Source organism: Haemaphysalis longicornis, unplaced genomic scaffold (assembly GCF_048455015.1).
Source record: "Haemaphysalis longicornis isolate Haplotype H1 unplaced genomic scaffold, Haemaphysalis longicornis Haplotype H1 scaffold_9, whole genome shotgun sequence".
Classification (NCBI taxonomy): domain Eukaryota; kingdom Metazoa; phylum Arthropoda; class Arachnida; order Ixodida; family Ixodidae; genus Haemaphysalis; species Haemaphysalis longicornis.
The window spans coordinates 167,690,402-167,703,116 of record NW_027526460.1 but is presented as its reverse complement, the minus strand read 5'-3'; the positions used below and the strand labels follow the sequence as shown (position 1 = coordinate 167,703,116).

Below are 12,715 nucleotides of genomic sequence, written 5' to 3'. Positions count from 1 at the left end.
GCAACATGTTTTTCCACAGTTTTGTTGTCCAAGTAAAGGAGTCTTATTTTCGCAATTTTGAAGAAAATCGAGTATGGGGTTTTTTTTATATTGAGTTTTGAATTTGCGCAATTTCTGAAAAAGAGCCGAAGTTATTCAATTTTTTTTAGTACTTCTAAATTTTCTACAAACACCATCTTTTGTTTATGCGTTCAGATACGTATGGCCAATAAAATGGCCGACTTAAACGTTTTTCAGAAAAGAAGAAATGTAGATAGGGGGCGTCAAAAACACTAACAAATTATCGTCTGGGCCGATTTCACGATTTTTTTTTAAATTTTTTGTTCACTGCAGGACGCTGATTTTGCGTTATACAGATTAGCATTCTGGTCTAGTTTATGGCCCAAAACATTTTATACACACCCCTTGTACTCCTTGACGTACACAGAGACGCAAACTTGGAAAAATCTGCAGTTGCCGAAACCACCGCTGCGCTCCGGGCACATTCAAACATTTTTTTCTCCCGAACTACGCACCTCAGGAGAAAACAAACTTGATTTTCGGGGGTTTCCATATTGCGCGCATATATAATAAAAAAACCAGAATGAACAAAAAATGGTCGTGTACACGCATGTTCGTTCTCTCGTGGAATCGCCCAACAGATGAAGCCGAGCTAAGTCTCTGTACACTGGCTTCCCCACACTGCGTGCTGTACAGTGAAGCCTACTCAAAGAAAAGGCATAGGCAGCCACGGCCGCCAACGCAACCAACGGAGCCCACCGACGACAATAAGGCCACGGATGCCAATCGAAGCCTGATGCCCGTATTCGCAACCCCAAATACCGCGAGGTATACCACGCAAGACATCTGCACAGCTACAGTTTCTCTCAACATGGAGAGGTTTGAGCAGGAATTTCTGGGGTTTGGGCGAGTTGGTTGATATGGACTTGCAAGTTCAGCTTGAATGAAGAGCACCGGATGTCGGAAGAAAACACGGACACAATCCTGACTAACAAAAAAGGGGAACATACTGTGTTCACTTGATTCTAAGGGTCGCGATGCCCAAAGCTTAGATTCGAAAAACCCCTCCCGCCGCTTTTTTTTTCGGGGCCGTATCTTGACGAGATGGGTGCAAGGAATAATGTTTCTTATTAGGAAAACATTAAAAAAACATAGGCACAAACAGTGAACCCTACGGCTGTTAAATCGGACACTGCCAATCGAGTCCTGTGGCCGCCACTCTCAGTGTACCCCCGCACGTAGTGTCCTGTTCTGCTGAAGTGGTTTGCAATTGAAAGCTTCATAAATTACTGGTCTGCAACATCATCTAGGGCCCGCTTCCATGCAACACACATTGTGATAGTTGCTTATAGCATCCTCAATAAACACGCACGGGGGTTGCACCCAAAACCGGCGCGGTGCACGGTGCCCAACGACGGTGCGCGCCGGCACGGTGCATTGATCGAGAACAAACTGAGCGGTTCTACCCTAGCGCCATCTCTTAAACTGTGAAAGCAACTCATCAAAACGTTCACAAGTGGCTAAAAAGCAGCATAATATGACACAGCGTCACTACAAAGTGATATGAAAGCTAATGATTATATGTACACGCAAGCCATATCCGTCACACATGAGCGACAACGTACTTCACCGCTTCCACTAAACAGCTGCCTACAAGCTGCTTCTCATCTTCGTTCTGAGAGCCATAACGCGAGTGCCTGTTATGTTCCGCCCTTCCGCCACAGCCAGTTGTATTAACTCTATGGCCACAGCAAAGCATGTAGGTCTTCGTGGTCTAGGCACTCCAGTAACGTACTGTTCGTGTAATTCAGTCGAACGAAACGAATGCAAAGCTCCAACTGACTGGCCATGCATTCAGCCTTCTTTGCAGTGCACGAAGTTCGCGTCCTCATTTTCAATCTCCGGCACTTACTAACGCCCTTTATGAGCCCGTCGCATCGCTGTCTGATTAATTCGCAAACAATGCATGCTTGTCAGCAACAATATACAGCCCGTTCCGCCTTCACATGAGTGCACCGATGCTACAATTCACTGTACCGATGCGCCGTCGCTGCAGCAGACGGCCACAGAACAGGGAGAGACGGCAGAGGAAGCCGCTTCGCCGGCGCCGTCCGCGATGCATCTCGGGATTGCACTCCGTCGCACCGTCGACTCTCACGGTGCGCGACGGGGCAACGAAAAACTGCCCCGCGACGGTGCACCCCAGTTTATCGAGGACAGATGGTGCACACCGGTGCGGTTTATCGAGGATGAAAAGGCGCACCGGTGCACACCGGTGCGGTTAATCGAGGATGCTATTAGAAAACGGGGTGTTAGATTCGCATCCAAGCTTTTTCCAAGCTTTTTTCTCCGAAAGTAGGGGAGGGTGCTAAGCATTGCGGGGTGCTCAGAATCGTCAAAATGCAGTGTTAAGTTTGGGCATCTCGTTCGATAATTAAAACCGCCCGGCAACCAGACATCGTTCAGCAGGTACAGCATGTTCACCTTTATTGTGCTTGTTTTCATGCCGGCTGAGCTGACTTGGGCACCAGGGACGTGAGGAGAAACTGCGGAAGCTTATTTGCCCGCCGCGCTGTTGTGTTCACCCGACCAGCGGGCCTGGAAAGGTCTTATACAAATACACTAGTCGTCCCAAAATACCGTATAATCTGCACCAGAAATGCAAAAATCTCAGCGGTGAAGTAGGGGCGTGGATTATACGCGAGGTGCAGCTTCACTGCAATGTGCGTTGGGCCATGGAGCCCCTACAGCAGTAATAGCAACTAAGCCCCTGTCATCCCATTGACAGTGTACACAGCTCAACACAATACCAACCTGAAAAAATGTATGCAGCAACTCATCTAGTTACGTAGTCAAATGCGTAATCCTGCTGGAGTAGTAACTTTGATCCATCCTTTTATGTATAAAATTTGTGGGCAATACACGGGGATATAATTTTTTCATTCGTCGACGGAAAGTGGGGGTGGGGGTTTATGCAGGGGCGGGTTACTGGCGGAGGGGGACCGTTGACATTGTAACGACCGCGGTTACCGCCATGAGCATGCCCGAACCGGACGGGAGCTGGAAGTCGGTCAAGGGGTCAAAGATAGGAAGAGGGCAGCAGACAGTCTGCCTACCACAGTTACAGTGCTCAAAGCGACCGGGCAAAGCTTCCATTCGTCTGGCCCTGGCGACTGGGATGCGTCGATGGGCAGGCGACCAGGCTTTGTTGGGCGCTCAACGCGTCTACAAAGTGAAGGAATTTTGGCTGCGTGGGGCACACTTATAAGCGCGCATGGTATGGACAATACTTTAGGACGAGCCACCCGAGAGCCGATGGTCGGCGCTAGGTCTGCTTTTAGTTGGTTGGTTTTCATTTGTGTTTTGCGCAACACCTCCGCGTTTCCGCATGAACATGAGAGAGGTGGGTCCTGTGACTATTTTGCATTCGCCCAAGTTCGTTTGTCACTGTGGCCAATCAGTGGCCCAGTGTGCCATCCTCACTCTCAAATGGTGGCTTCCCTTTTGGGGGCGGGGCTTTGGTGGTAAAAGCAAGGCCTTTTGATGCTTTCGAAAAAAAGAGAGAGAATCCCCGCTCGACATGGGCCTTGCCCGACCTCTTCTATGCTATCATGAGCCTTGAGAGTTGCAAGTACGTAGTGTAAATAAAGAGCAGTACCTATTGCCTTTGCTTGGAGTAGACCATCGTCGGGTACGTGCCATCGGCCAACAAGCCAGCTATAATCGGTTACAACTCAAGAACGGCACCACCTCATGTAGTGTATCACTCCGCCAAAGCGCCGGACCCGTGACGTCAGTGCGCACGCGTTTTGAAAGAAGTTTGCTATGAATGCGTGATATCGTCTGCCTTGTCTCACGCAGTTTGTTTGTCGTCACTGGAGTCGTTTTAAGCATATTAAGTCCAAAAAATCACGGGAACGGCTCACGCCATGTTCAAAATATTCCCAGTAACGCCCTACTTGCGCCGCGCGGAGAAACATCCGGCTACGGTGATAAGGCACAGCAGCAACTCCCGGTGCCGTTCTTAAGTTGTCACCGAGCATAGTCGTTACATCAGATCATTGCTTCGATCGTCGGTGACCAATCCACCCGATGCTGGTCACATCATGATCTTCATCGTCTCTTGAATTTAACTTACGGTAAACCATTGCACAAAATTGGCACAGTGCCACACTCTTTCCTCCGAGATCATTTAACAGCATAATCGCTAAGAAGGTCCATTTCTTTCTCTGTCAAAGCTACAGTACCTGTCAGCTTTCCTGCTGATAGCCATTCTCTCGACGACTTCATGTGCCGCGCGAGACGATTGCGTTTTTTCCAAAGCACATCCATATTGTCGATGCGCACGGTGCTTTTGGGGCAAGTGTACCAATGGAATGGTAGGTGCCCGGATGACATTGTCTAGAGCGAAACGGCGTGTTCTCATGTCCTGTCGTTAATGCAACTTCCAGTTTGTCCTACGCACGCTTCTCTGCACAATAATGGGATGCCATATACAACTTTGGTATGGCATTCGGCGTATTTTGTTGGATGATTTGTTGTGCATGTCTCCCTTGTTGGTTCGTTGTTTACGCATCGGCCCATTTGATACGCCTTGTTGGGGGCACTGCACACAACGAACACACCTTGCCTGGCTACAATTTTCCTGAGGTTGTGTGCAATGCCATGTGCAAAGGGAACTACCACCGCATTCCCTTTTGTGTGCTGCATGTTCCATCCTTTTACACACTATTGTGTGTAAAGACAGGCCTACGCTGTCATGTCAGCTGCATTTCATCTAGTTTTTCATTGCAGGGCAAGAACTATGCGCTTTCATTAGAGAGAAATAAGGCAAACTTTAGAACTGGTGCCAGTAAACGTCACAAAATGACGAAAGCACACACAACCGCTTTGTCAACCATGTGACCAAAATTGAATGGCATCAAAAAAAACTTCTGGCGAATTCACCGCTCACGGTGAATTTAGTGCGTCGAGAATAGGGTCTCTGTTCTAAAAACAGTCTACAGGCACTTCAACAATAATTTTGAACCTTTGCGAGCTTGCTAATCGCAACACTAGTACTATCAAATGACGTTTGATTTTGTTTTACCGTGTAGACCTGCATGGCCGAACCAAATGTCATTACAGCTAATGTCATTCATTTTGAATGACATTAGATTTCCTGTAGGTTTATATTCAATACTACTGCCACGGGCATGCGTCGCGTTGCTTACCGCTGAATGTAGCTTTCTTTCGCAACTTGCACAATAATGTCGCTCCCCATCCAGTTGAGATTGTTCAACTTCTTGATGCCTGTAAATCAGAAATGAAGGAGGAAAATATAAGTGACTGTAATAGAACGAAACTAGTTGACATGCATCCAGCACAGGATTCTGAAGGCAGTGTCTGAAGTTGGGCGATATAAGCTCAACTCACAGTCGACAAGCTGCTCTTGGCTGATGTTCATGTCCAGATAGGCGAACTTTTTGAATGGCCTTCCGGACTCGTCGTTTTTTGTGTGCAATTCGACGTTTTCGACATCGCCGAACATGGAGAATTTCTCCCTGAGGTGCTTGCGCTTGGCGGCAGTCCCGAGGTTTCCCACAAACAAACGCTTCTTCATCGTGGCTCCGCTTTCTCGCTGCCTCTGCAGGCCGATGTCTGCGAACTAGGATCGCACGCAAGGTGATAAAGCAGACGTCGAGTGCGAAGCCAGCAGCACAGCACAGCCAGCAGCACGCAACTGTAAATTTGTAATCAAAACGACCACACGTGTCTCCTGACGCGCGCGGCCATGCATGCTGTCACGATGTCACTAGCATTGCTAGGAGTCACAGCGGAGACTTCTTGCCTCTTTTCCCTCCAAATTTCCTTAATATTTTTCGACAACATATTTAATTGTGTTTTAGTATTACCACCGGTTTGTTTTTAGAGTGTAAGACCGCATGAGAGAGAGTAAAATAGACTTTTAATGACGTCATGGATTCAAAAACGAAAAAGGATACAGAAAAGCTCCATTCCTTCCAATTCAACCAAGCAGCGAGCAAGTGATCTTCCCTGTTCTGTGGGCGGATGAACTTCTGCGGTGGTTTGGGCGTTTGGGTAACGTTGGCAGTACCAGTGCGTCGAGGAAGAGCAACAGGTGATTTGCTCATTTCCGAGGTGTGCTAGGTAAGCGGACGCACGTGACGTTGTTCCGTATGGCGTACAAGTACTACTTGCGCGGCTCATGCGACTGCGCTGGTGGAAGTTGCCGATGAAAGTGCGGAGTGCAGCTGGCATTTAAACCGCTTGCAACTCGTTCGCTGTGAGGCTGATAGAGGCCTGCACAAGCCACCTATCAGGCGCACGCTCTGGACACGTTGTCCGTGCGGCGTTCTTGACGGATCACCTGATCCGCGGTTTCGTTCGCCAAAAACCTCGAGGAGCGCAGAGCGACTTGGTGGTACGTGGCAGGGGCTCGCACCGCGGCTCGCCTGATCAGCTGTGTGTGCGTGGTTAACGCCTGCTGTTTTCTCTGCGCGCGTAGGCCACCTCTCGGGGTGACCAACAGTGCTGGCCGGCAAGATGCGCACACGTGAGTAGACACCGGCGGAGGCAGTGCTTGGGTGCGCCGGTCGCTGGCAGTGTTGCGCTTCTTGTGCAGATCGCTCGCCTGCCGCTGTTGCTGCCGCACCCGTGAAACACGCTTCGTTGCCGTACTCGCGCACCGCCCTGTGCTCCCGCCGCTATTTTTGTTCAGGCGCTTTGCACGGCTGTTGATGTGGCCAACCAAAACAGAGGGAGGCGGTCGGTTTGTGTCACCCTTGCAAAATAGCCTAGTCCGAATTCGAATTAATAAAATCTGAGGTGACGGGTATCGTGCGCTCATAAAGCTTGAATGTAATTGGTTCAGGATAAATATGAGAAAATAGCAAGTAATGCTGAACAGACAGGCAGGAAATATCCTTTTCGCCATAGGCGATGAAATGCTGAAATCGGTGGACAGTCACAACTTTCCTTGGCAGGTTGTCAGCGATGGATCCCTAGTTTCTGATAACAGAATTTCGATGTTATGACAGGTGCAAAAGATTGTGAGCACAGAGCAGAGACACACAGATTGGATGGGTGCGCTGGAGCACTCTCAGATAATTAATGGTTTGTTTTACCTCCATCACTGAAAAAAATACGATACAACCAGTGCATACTGTCGATGAGGGCATATGGTTGCTAGGAGTGAAACGACACAGTTTGCGAGACTAAAGCAAAGGTCGGTAAGAACCAGATGGCAGAAAGGTCAGTGGTAAACTTCAGAAAGGGCTGTTGCAACAGTCGAGGAGATGGAACACTGCTTGGATTTGTAGAGAGGAATAACCTTAGGCTGATAAGCACATTCTTCCGCAAACGTTCCAATGGTACAACAAGAAACGAGATTGACGTCAATTTAAGTAACAACCCAGGTGTTGTACAGGACATAGAGGTACTAAGCAATTGATTTAGAGCAACGATCATAGGATGGTTAGGTGCACAGTTAGGTTAAGAGAATGAAGGAAACTTGTGAAAAGTAAAAAACCCAGCATGGAGTCAGTCGGAGCCAGGACACGGGAATTTGAAATAACCCTTCAATGACAACGGCAATTACCGACCCTGCAGCAGCTTTGGGAGAAGCAACACACTGCTTGTATTCACTGGCGAGGTGTGCATGCAGGCAACCGTGTGAGTGCGCCGTCACTGGTCACTGCGGGCTCCACGGGATAGCGGTACTTGTCCGTGCTAAGCACACAACTGTGTTTCACGTTACAAACTCTACCTCACTGAGCACAAAGTATTGCCTCGACTCCAATGAGAATGCGATTAATAACATCTCTGGTGACACCACCGTTGAGAATTGGGTTGAAATAGAGCAGGCGACGCACGGCAGTGTTTTTTTTCTTCGGCGTGCAGGCGCAGTGGCCCAAGCCGCGCCATGTCCGTGGCGCATTGGTCATGTCTGTGACCGTTTCCAGTGTTGCCAAGCAAAGAAAGTGACAGCTAAACTTTTCAATGAATACCACCTATAGGAAAGAAGCTGGCAAGCTAACTCTGAAAACAAAGGAACTTATTGCAAAACGTAAGAACGTGAAATTGTTGTGTACGGTGGATCAAACCGCCTTGACAGAGCTGTCAAAATTGATCACCAGAGGTATAGTGAATGTCATTTGTGTGTACAACATGGCAGTGATCGAGGAAATGCCGAAGGGAGGAGGGAAGAAGCTAACTATTTGCAAAGATGGAATGTGCACACTCAGAGGCAATCCGGATAACGTTACGCGCAGAATGGACGAGGTAGTAATAGTAGTGGGAGGATGCTACGCCAGGCAGTACGCCAGTGATGCCAGATGAGGGCAAGCTACAGGGCGTGCAAGCTTGCCCACCTGTCTTGCCTAGCATTTGCCACAAGATGCGCTGGATCACCCCTTTGCAGGTGCCATGTTTTTTGGCACAAGTTTTTTGTTCACGGCGGGGCACATTCGCATCAGCTTGCCAGGTGCTGGGGCCAGTACGGGAACGGCGCACTTCTTGCCCGCTTTTTTCAGGCAGTGCGTCAGCTGGTGTGTGCCTGGCGCAGTGCAACTCGTTTCGGTTGGCATCGTCTCACCAGCTTTAACCTCCTTGATGGGGCTTTGTGCAGCAGACGCCCCCAGTTCAAGGGGGAACCCCACGCATGCAGGCTTGGCCGTGAGCAGCATTAGAAGAGGCCACTGTGGGCACCAGCTGGCCTACTTGACAGGAAGCCCTGAGCGTGGGACACGGAGCAAGAATAAGATAGGAGGGGAAACAAGGCTTCCTAGCGCGGCGAGATCATGTCACAAGCGCTTGTCATAGGTTAAGCTAGCGGCATCTGCCGCGGTTGAAGAAACTGCGTGGCTGCCGCTTTCGGCATTGAACTGCGGCCGCTAGCTATCATTTCGTCCATCCGGTGCCACTACCCTCTCCTTCGCCGTCGCAGCCACGAAGCTACGCAGCCCGCCTTGGTTTTCATTGTGATATTATCTGGTCGCTCTCCCGCGCTTGCCGCAATGGGCCGTTTCGCCTCCTATATATTCTTGCTCCGTAGCGTGGGACGGAGGAGGAGACAGCTGGGTGCAGCTTGCCAGAGGTGCCAGAAGCCCAAAAAATGGTACAAGTAGAGCAACAGCAATGCTGTACAGCACAAAGGGTCAGAGATTGAGCGCATCCAGGGCTGCTCCCACACAGGCACAGGTAGCAGGCGACAAGGACACTCTCCGAATGGGTGGGCAGGGAGAGCCTGTCCCAGCACCTGTGCCTTTGCTGGTGATGGTGGCTGTCCCCGATGAAGCAGCGTTCCTGGTGCACTGGCAGTATGGGCCAGAGCACCAGCTCCCCAGCCATGGGTTTTGCTGGAAGACCGCACAGAAGCCAGCCCTGCTGGTGCATAGAAGATGTTGTTCGGTATGGAGCACCGTGGTAGTGCTCTCCGGATTCCTTGGTAAGCACTGTGTGGGCCTCTGCCTGCTCGCAGGGGGCAACCGAACTGCCAGGAGTTACGGCCGGGCTGTCATAGGGGCACTGGCACTGCAGTTCTGGGGGCAGAGCAGCTGCAGAGTGACTGAATAGTGCAGCCATTGCTGCCCTCTTTATCCATAGTCCTCCCCCCAGATTTTAGTTGCTGCCAGTTACGCATGGCGGGACACGCTTGGCGGGGCTTGTGCTCTGCACAAAGAGAAGCCGGGATGCGGGGGAAATGCATCCAGCAGCTTCTGCTGGGAGCAGGGGCCATGCCAGCAGAATGCAGAGACGGCTTTGTGCCGATAGCAGTGATACCAGTTTTGTGAGAAACTTCAAAGAGGGAGATACGAGGGTAGACAGGTGCAGCAGCTCTGTGGCAGTTTCTGCATGGAGTCGCAGAATCATGTTTGTGCAGTTGGCGGCTGCTGCACTAAGCCACGACCTAGAAACAAAACTGTGCAATAGCAGCGGTACAGTGTACTAGAAGGTAAGGTGCGTCGTTCTGGGGAAAAACCAATGGAGAGCGTGGGTCCCTTTAGCGATGAAGAAATTGTGTGGTGCTCAGGCGTTCCCCAGAGAACTCCTGTTGTAGCCAGCGCCCCCTATAAGTTTTTAAACCAAATTCAACTGTATTCGGCAGGTTTATAAACCTTTATACCATTAAATGAAAAAAAAAAAAGACTATCTAGGGCAATAAATAGAGATTAATTTAACAAACAAAACTTCTGAAACCAACTGGTAAGCAGTGGCCGCCAGGGGCGCTGCTTGGGGAACTCCTGTTGTAAACAGGAGTTCCTCAGCACACATTTTCATCGCAAAGGGACCCCCCTAATCAGCCCCGAATGACCCATCTTTCTCTTCGAGTGCACTGTATCAGCGGAGCCTTAAGCTTTGTTTGATCGGATTAGTACTGAAATGCTAACGTGTGGTTGGTGTGCGGAAACTGTTTTAGTGCTGACCCATATTACGGCACTACTGCCCCATGCAGAATTTTCAAGACGCTTATCGTTGCTCCACCATTTTTCTGCACAATGATTTGTACCGTCTTGAATTGGTGATGACATGAGGGCACCACCGTTTAGGTGCCTTCACCGAAATAACAGTGACGTGGGACAACAAATGCACAGAAGGAGTGTAGCTGGCAGCTGTGGTGGAGTGCATGCCTTTAAGAAGGCACAAGTTTCAGTTGGTCTGACACAGCATTAGCACCGGCAAGGCAGCCACAGCAGTGGGCTTTGTTTCAGTTGCGATCTCTACCAACGAGAGTAGTGGAAGCGTTTGTGAATAAGCTTTGGTCGGCAGTTTCTCAGCTGGGGTGTGGAGCCCAAGGTATTTGCAAACGGCCCCGAGGGGGTCTTTGACGAAACGTTCCTCCTGGAAGACCAGCTGTGTGTGGCATAAACTGAGTTGAACGTCTAGCATGTATTCCGTCTCTTCCTTAGCTTTGTCCCTGTGTTAATGTTCGCTATTATCATGAATTCCCCAGCCGTGGCACCTGTGTGAGTCGTGAGGGAATGGCCTGGACATTCTCACAACTTCTCCAGCTGGCTTCTTTGCACAGCACCGAGGCTGTGCGAGAAAGCCAGACCAATAAACAAGCTCTGATGCTCAGAGCAGCACCAAAGCAGACAAAGGGCTAAGTAAAGAGCCACAATTCAGCACTGGCCTTTCTCTGTCCTTGCGCTCTGCTGACTATTATGGATTCCCAACTAGCCGGTAGCCTCTCTCACTTAACGGGCCATGCAGACAAAGCACAAGTTTGCTTTATTGCCTCGTTAGAATCCTACTGACACCACTTTTAACGTAAACTTCGCTCAAATAAGCCGCATAATTAGGAAGAAAGGGAATGGCCGTGCGACCCACTAGCTCATTTCCTGCAAGAGAAGCTATGATGTCATATGCCCTGCCATGCGATTGGCTGAGGCCGGCAAAGGAAACGCAAATCAGGCAGGGCTTATAAGCTCGCCCAATGAGCTATTTGCACTTACATTCAGGGCACATTCTTTTTATAGCAGTAAGAAAGAATTGTAGGGTGAACAATTAATGTTACGACCAAGCACATATAAACATTGAAGCATTTGCCGGAGCACTTTGCTGGCTGACACTGCCTGACACAGCCGCCAGACGCGTTGGACTTGTTTGACACAACACTGACCAACTGACATAGGCGGCACGGTCACTTACCTCATCGTGTTTGTCAAGTCGTAGCTTACATTTGGGAAACAATTGGTACGAACCCTAATAAAAATATGGCAGTGTATGAAATACAGCCAGAAGCAAAGTGCAAACATTGACACTTCAGCGGCATTGCAGCACCATCAATGAAAGTGGGCGATAACCAAGATAACCAGGCGGACATCTGTGAGATGGTAGCAGCTCTGGTCAGCAGGCTATCTTTAGTTGTAAGGCCCTGCTCTGTGTATGTCATTGTCGACGTCACGAAAACCCCCCATTTATTTATTTATTGTGGCCCTCAGGGCCAAAGGCATTACAGAGGGGGAGTGGGTTTTGAAGCAAGATTTAGCGAGTGCATTGAAGCTTTGGCTTAAAATGTTTTATTTCTCTGCGAATAAAGCATCGTTTGCTGCCAGGGAAGCGCTGAGGGCACTATAAAAACACTAGACCTTTTGAATAAGAAAAACCTGTATTTTGTCAGCTGTTCATTGTAGTGTGGATGTGTGGGTGGCTGTTTGTGCATACTCATTGCAATGCCAGATGGTTGCTGAGAAGCAGTGTTGCACCTGTGCGGCTTTGCTGTGCGCAGTGTCTCTTGCATGCCGTGTGCCTCTCGGCCTGCGTTCAGGGGGCAGGGCCTCGTCGGCCCCTGAAGCCCCCCTCGATGTGTGTGTGCTGCCCAGGGGCTGAGGAGCGCCCCATGGGATGGGCTCTGTCCCCACGGCCAGCCCGGAGCCTGGGCCCCTGAGGCGGCGGCGCACCATGGTGCCGCGACTGCCCTCGGGGGACGGCGAGGAGGCGGGCGAGGGCGGCGACTGGACGGCCGACGAGGAGGTGGTCGTGGTGGAGCAGCAGGAGCCCCTGCTGCCCCTCCGGCGGCCGAGCGGCGCCGGGAAGGCCAGCGGCCTCGTCTCCTCCCCCGACACGCCCCCCGAGCCGCTCTGGACCGTGGCCGTGCAGGTGTTCGTGCCGTTCCTCATTGCCGGCTTTGGCACAGTCGGTGCGGGGCTCGTGCTCGACGTCATTCAGGTGAGCCCCTCTCTTTCCCAAAGCACTGTGGGGTGGGAAACAG

General features: G+C 50.4%; 2 protein-coding genes across 10 annotated transcripts in view; one reads left to right on the top strand and one right to left on the bottom strand.

Annotated features, from left to right (window-relative positions):
• LOC144152323 (putative RNA-binding protein CG14230) overlaps positions 1–5,992 on the bottom strand; it is a 66,558-nt gene extending 60,566 nt beyond the window's left edge. For both annotated transcript variants that reach the window (XM_077683585.1, XM_077683586.1), the window contains exons 1-2: positions 5,416–5,992; positions 5,214–5,292 (exon numbers count right to left, since the gene is read on the bottom strand). In XM_077683585.1, coding sequence (XP_077539711.1) covers positions 5,214–5,292; positions 5,416–5,602 — 266 coding nt within the window. In that variant the 5' untranslated portion in view covers positions 5,603–5,992. The remainder of the gene's footprint in view (positions 1–5,213; positions 5,293–5,415) is intronic.
• The window catches only part of LOC144152321 (solute carrier family 41 member 1-like), a 43,336-nt gene continuing 36,606 nt past the window's right edge, over positions 5,986–12,715 (top strand). The window contains exons 1-3 of one of the 8 annotated variants that reach the window (XM_077683580.1): positions 5,996–6,121; positions 6,509–6,556; positions 12,327–12,672. In XM_077683580.1, the coding sequence (XP_077539706.1) occupies positions 12,349–12,672 (324 nt within the window). In that variant the 5' untranslated portion in view covers positions 5,996–6,121; positions 6,509–6,556; positions 12,327–12,348. Of the gene's footprint in view, positions 6,151–6,201; positions 6,557–12,326; positions 12,673–12,715 lie in introns of those variants that run through there. The other 7 variants (XM_077683578.1, XM_077683576.1, XM_077683581.1 and 4 more) reach the window with 7 other exon arrangements.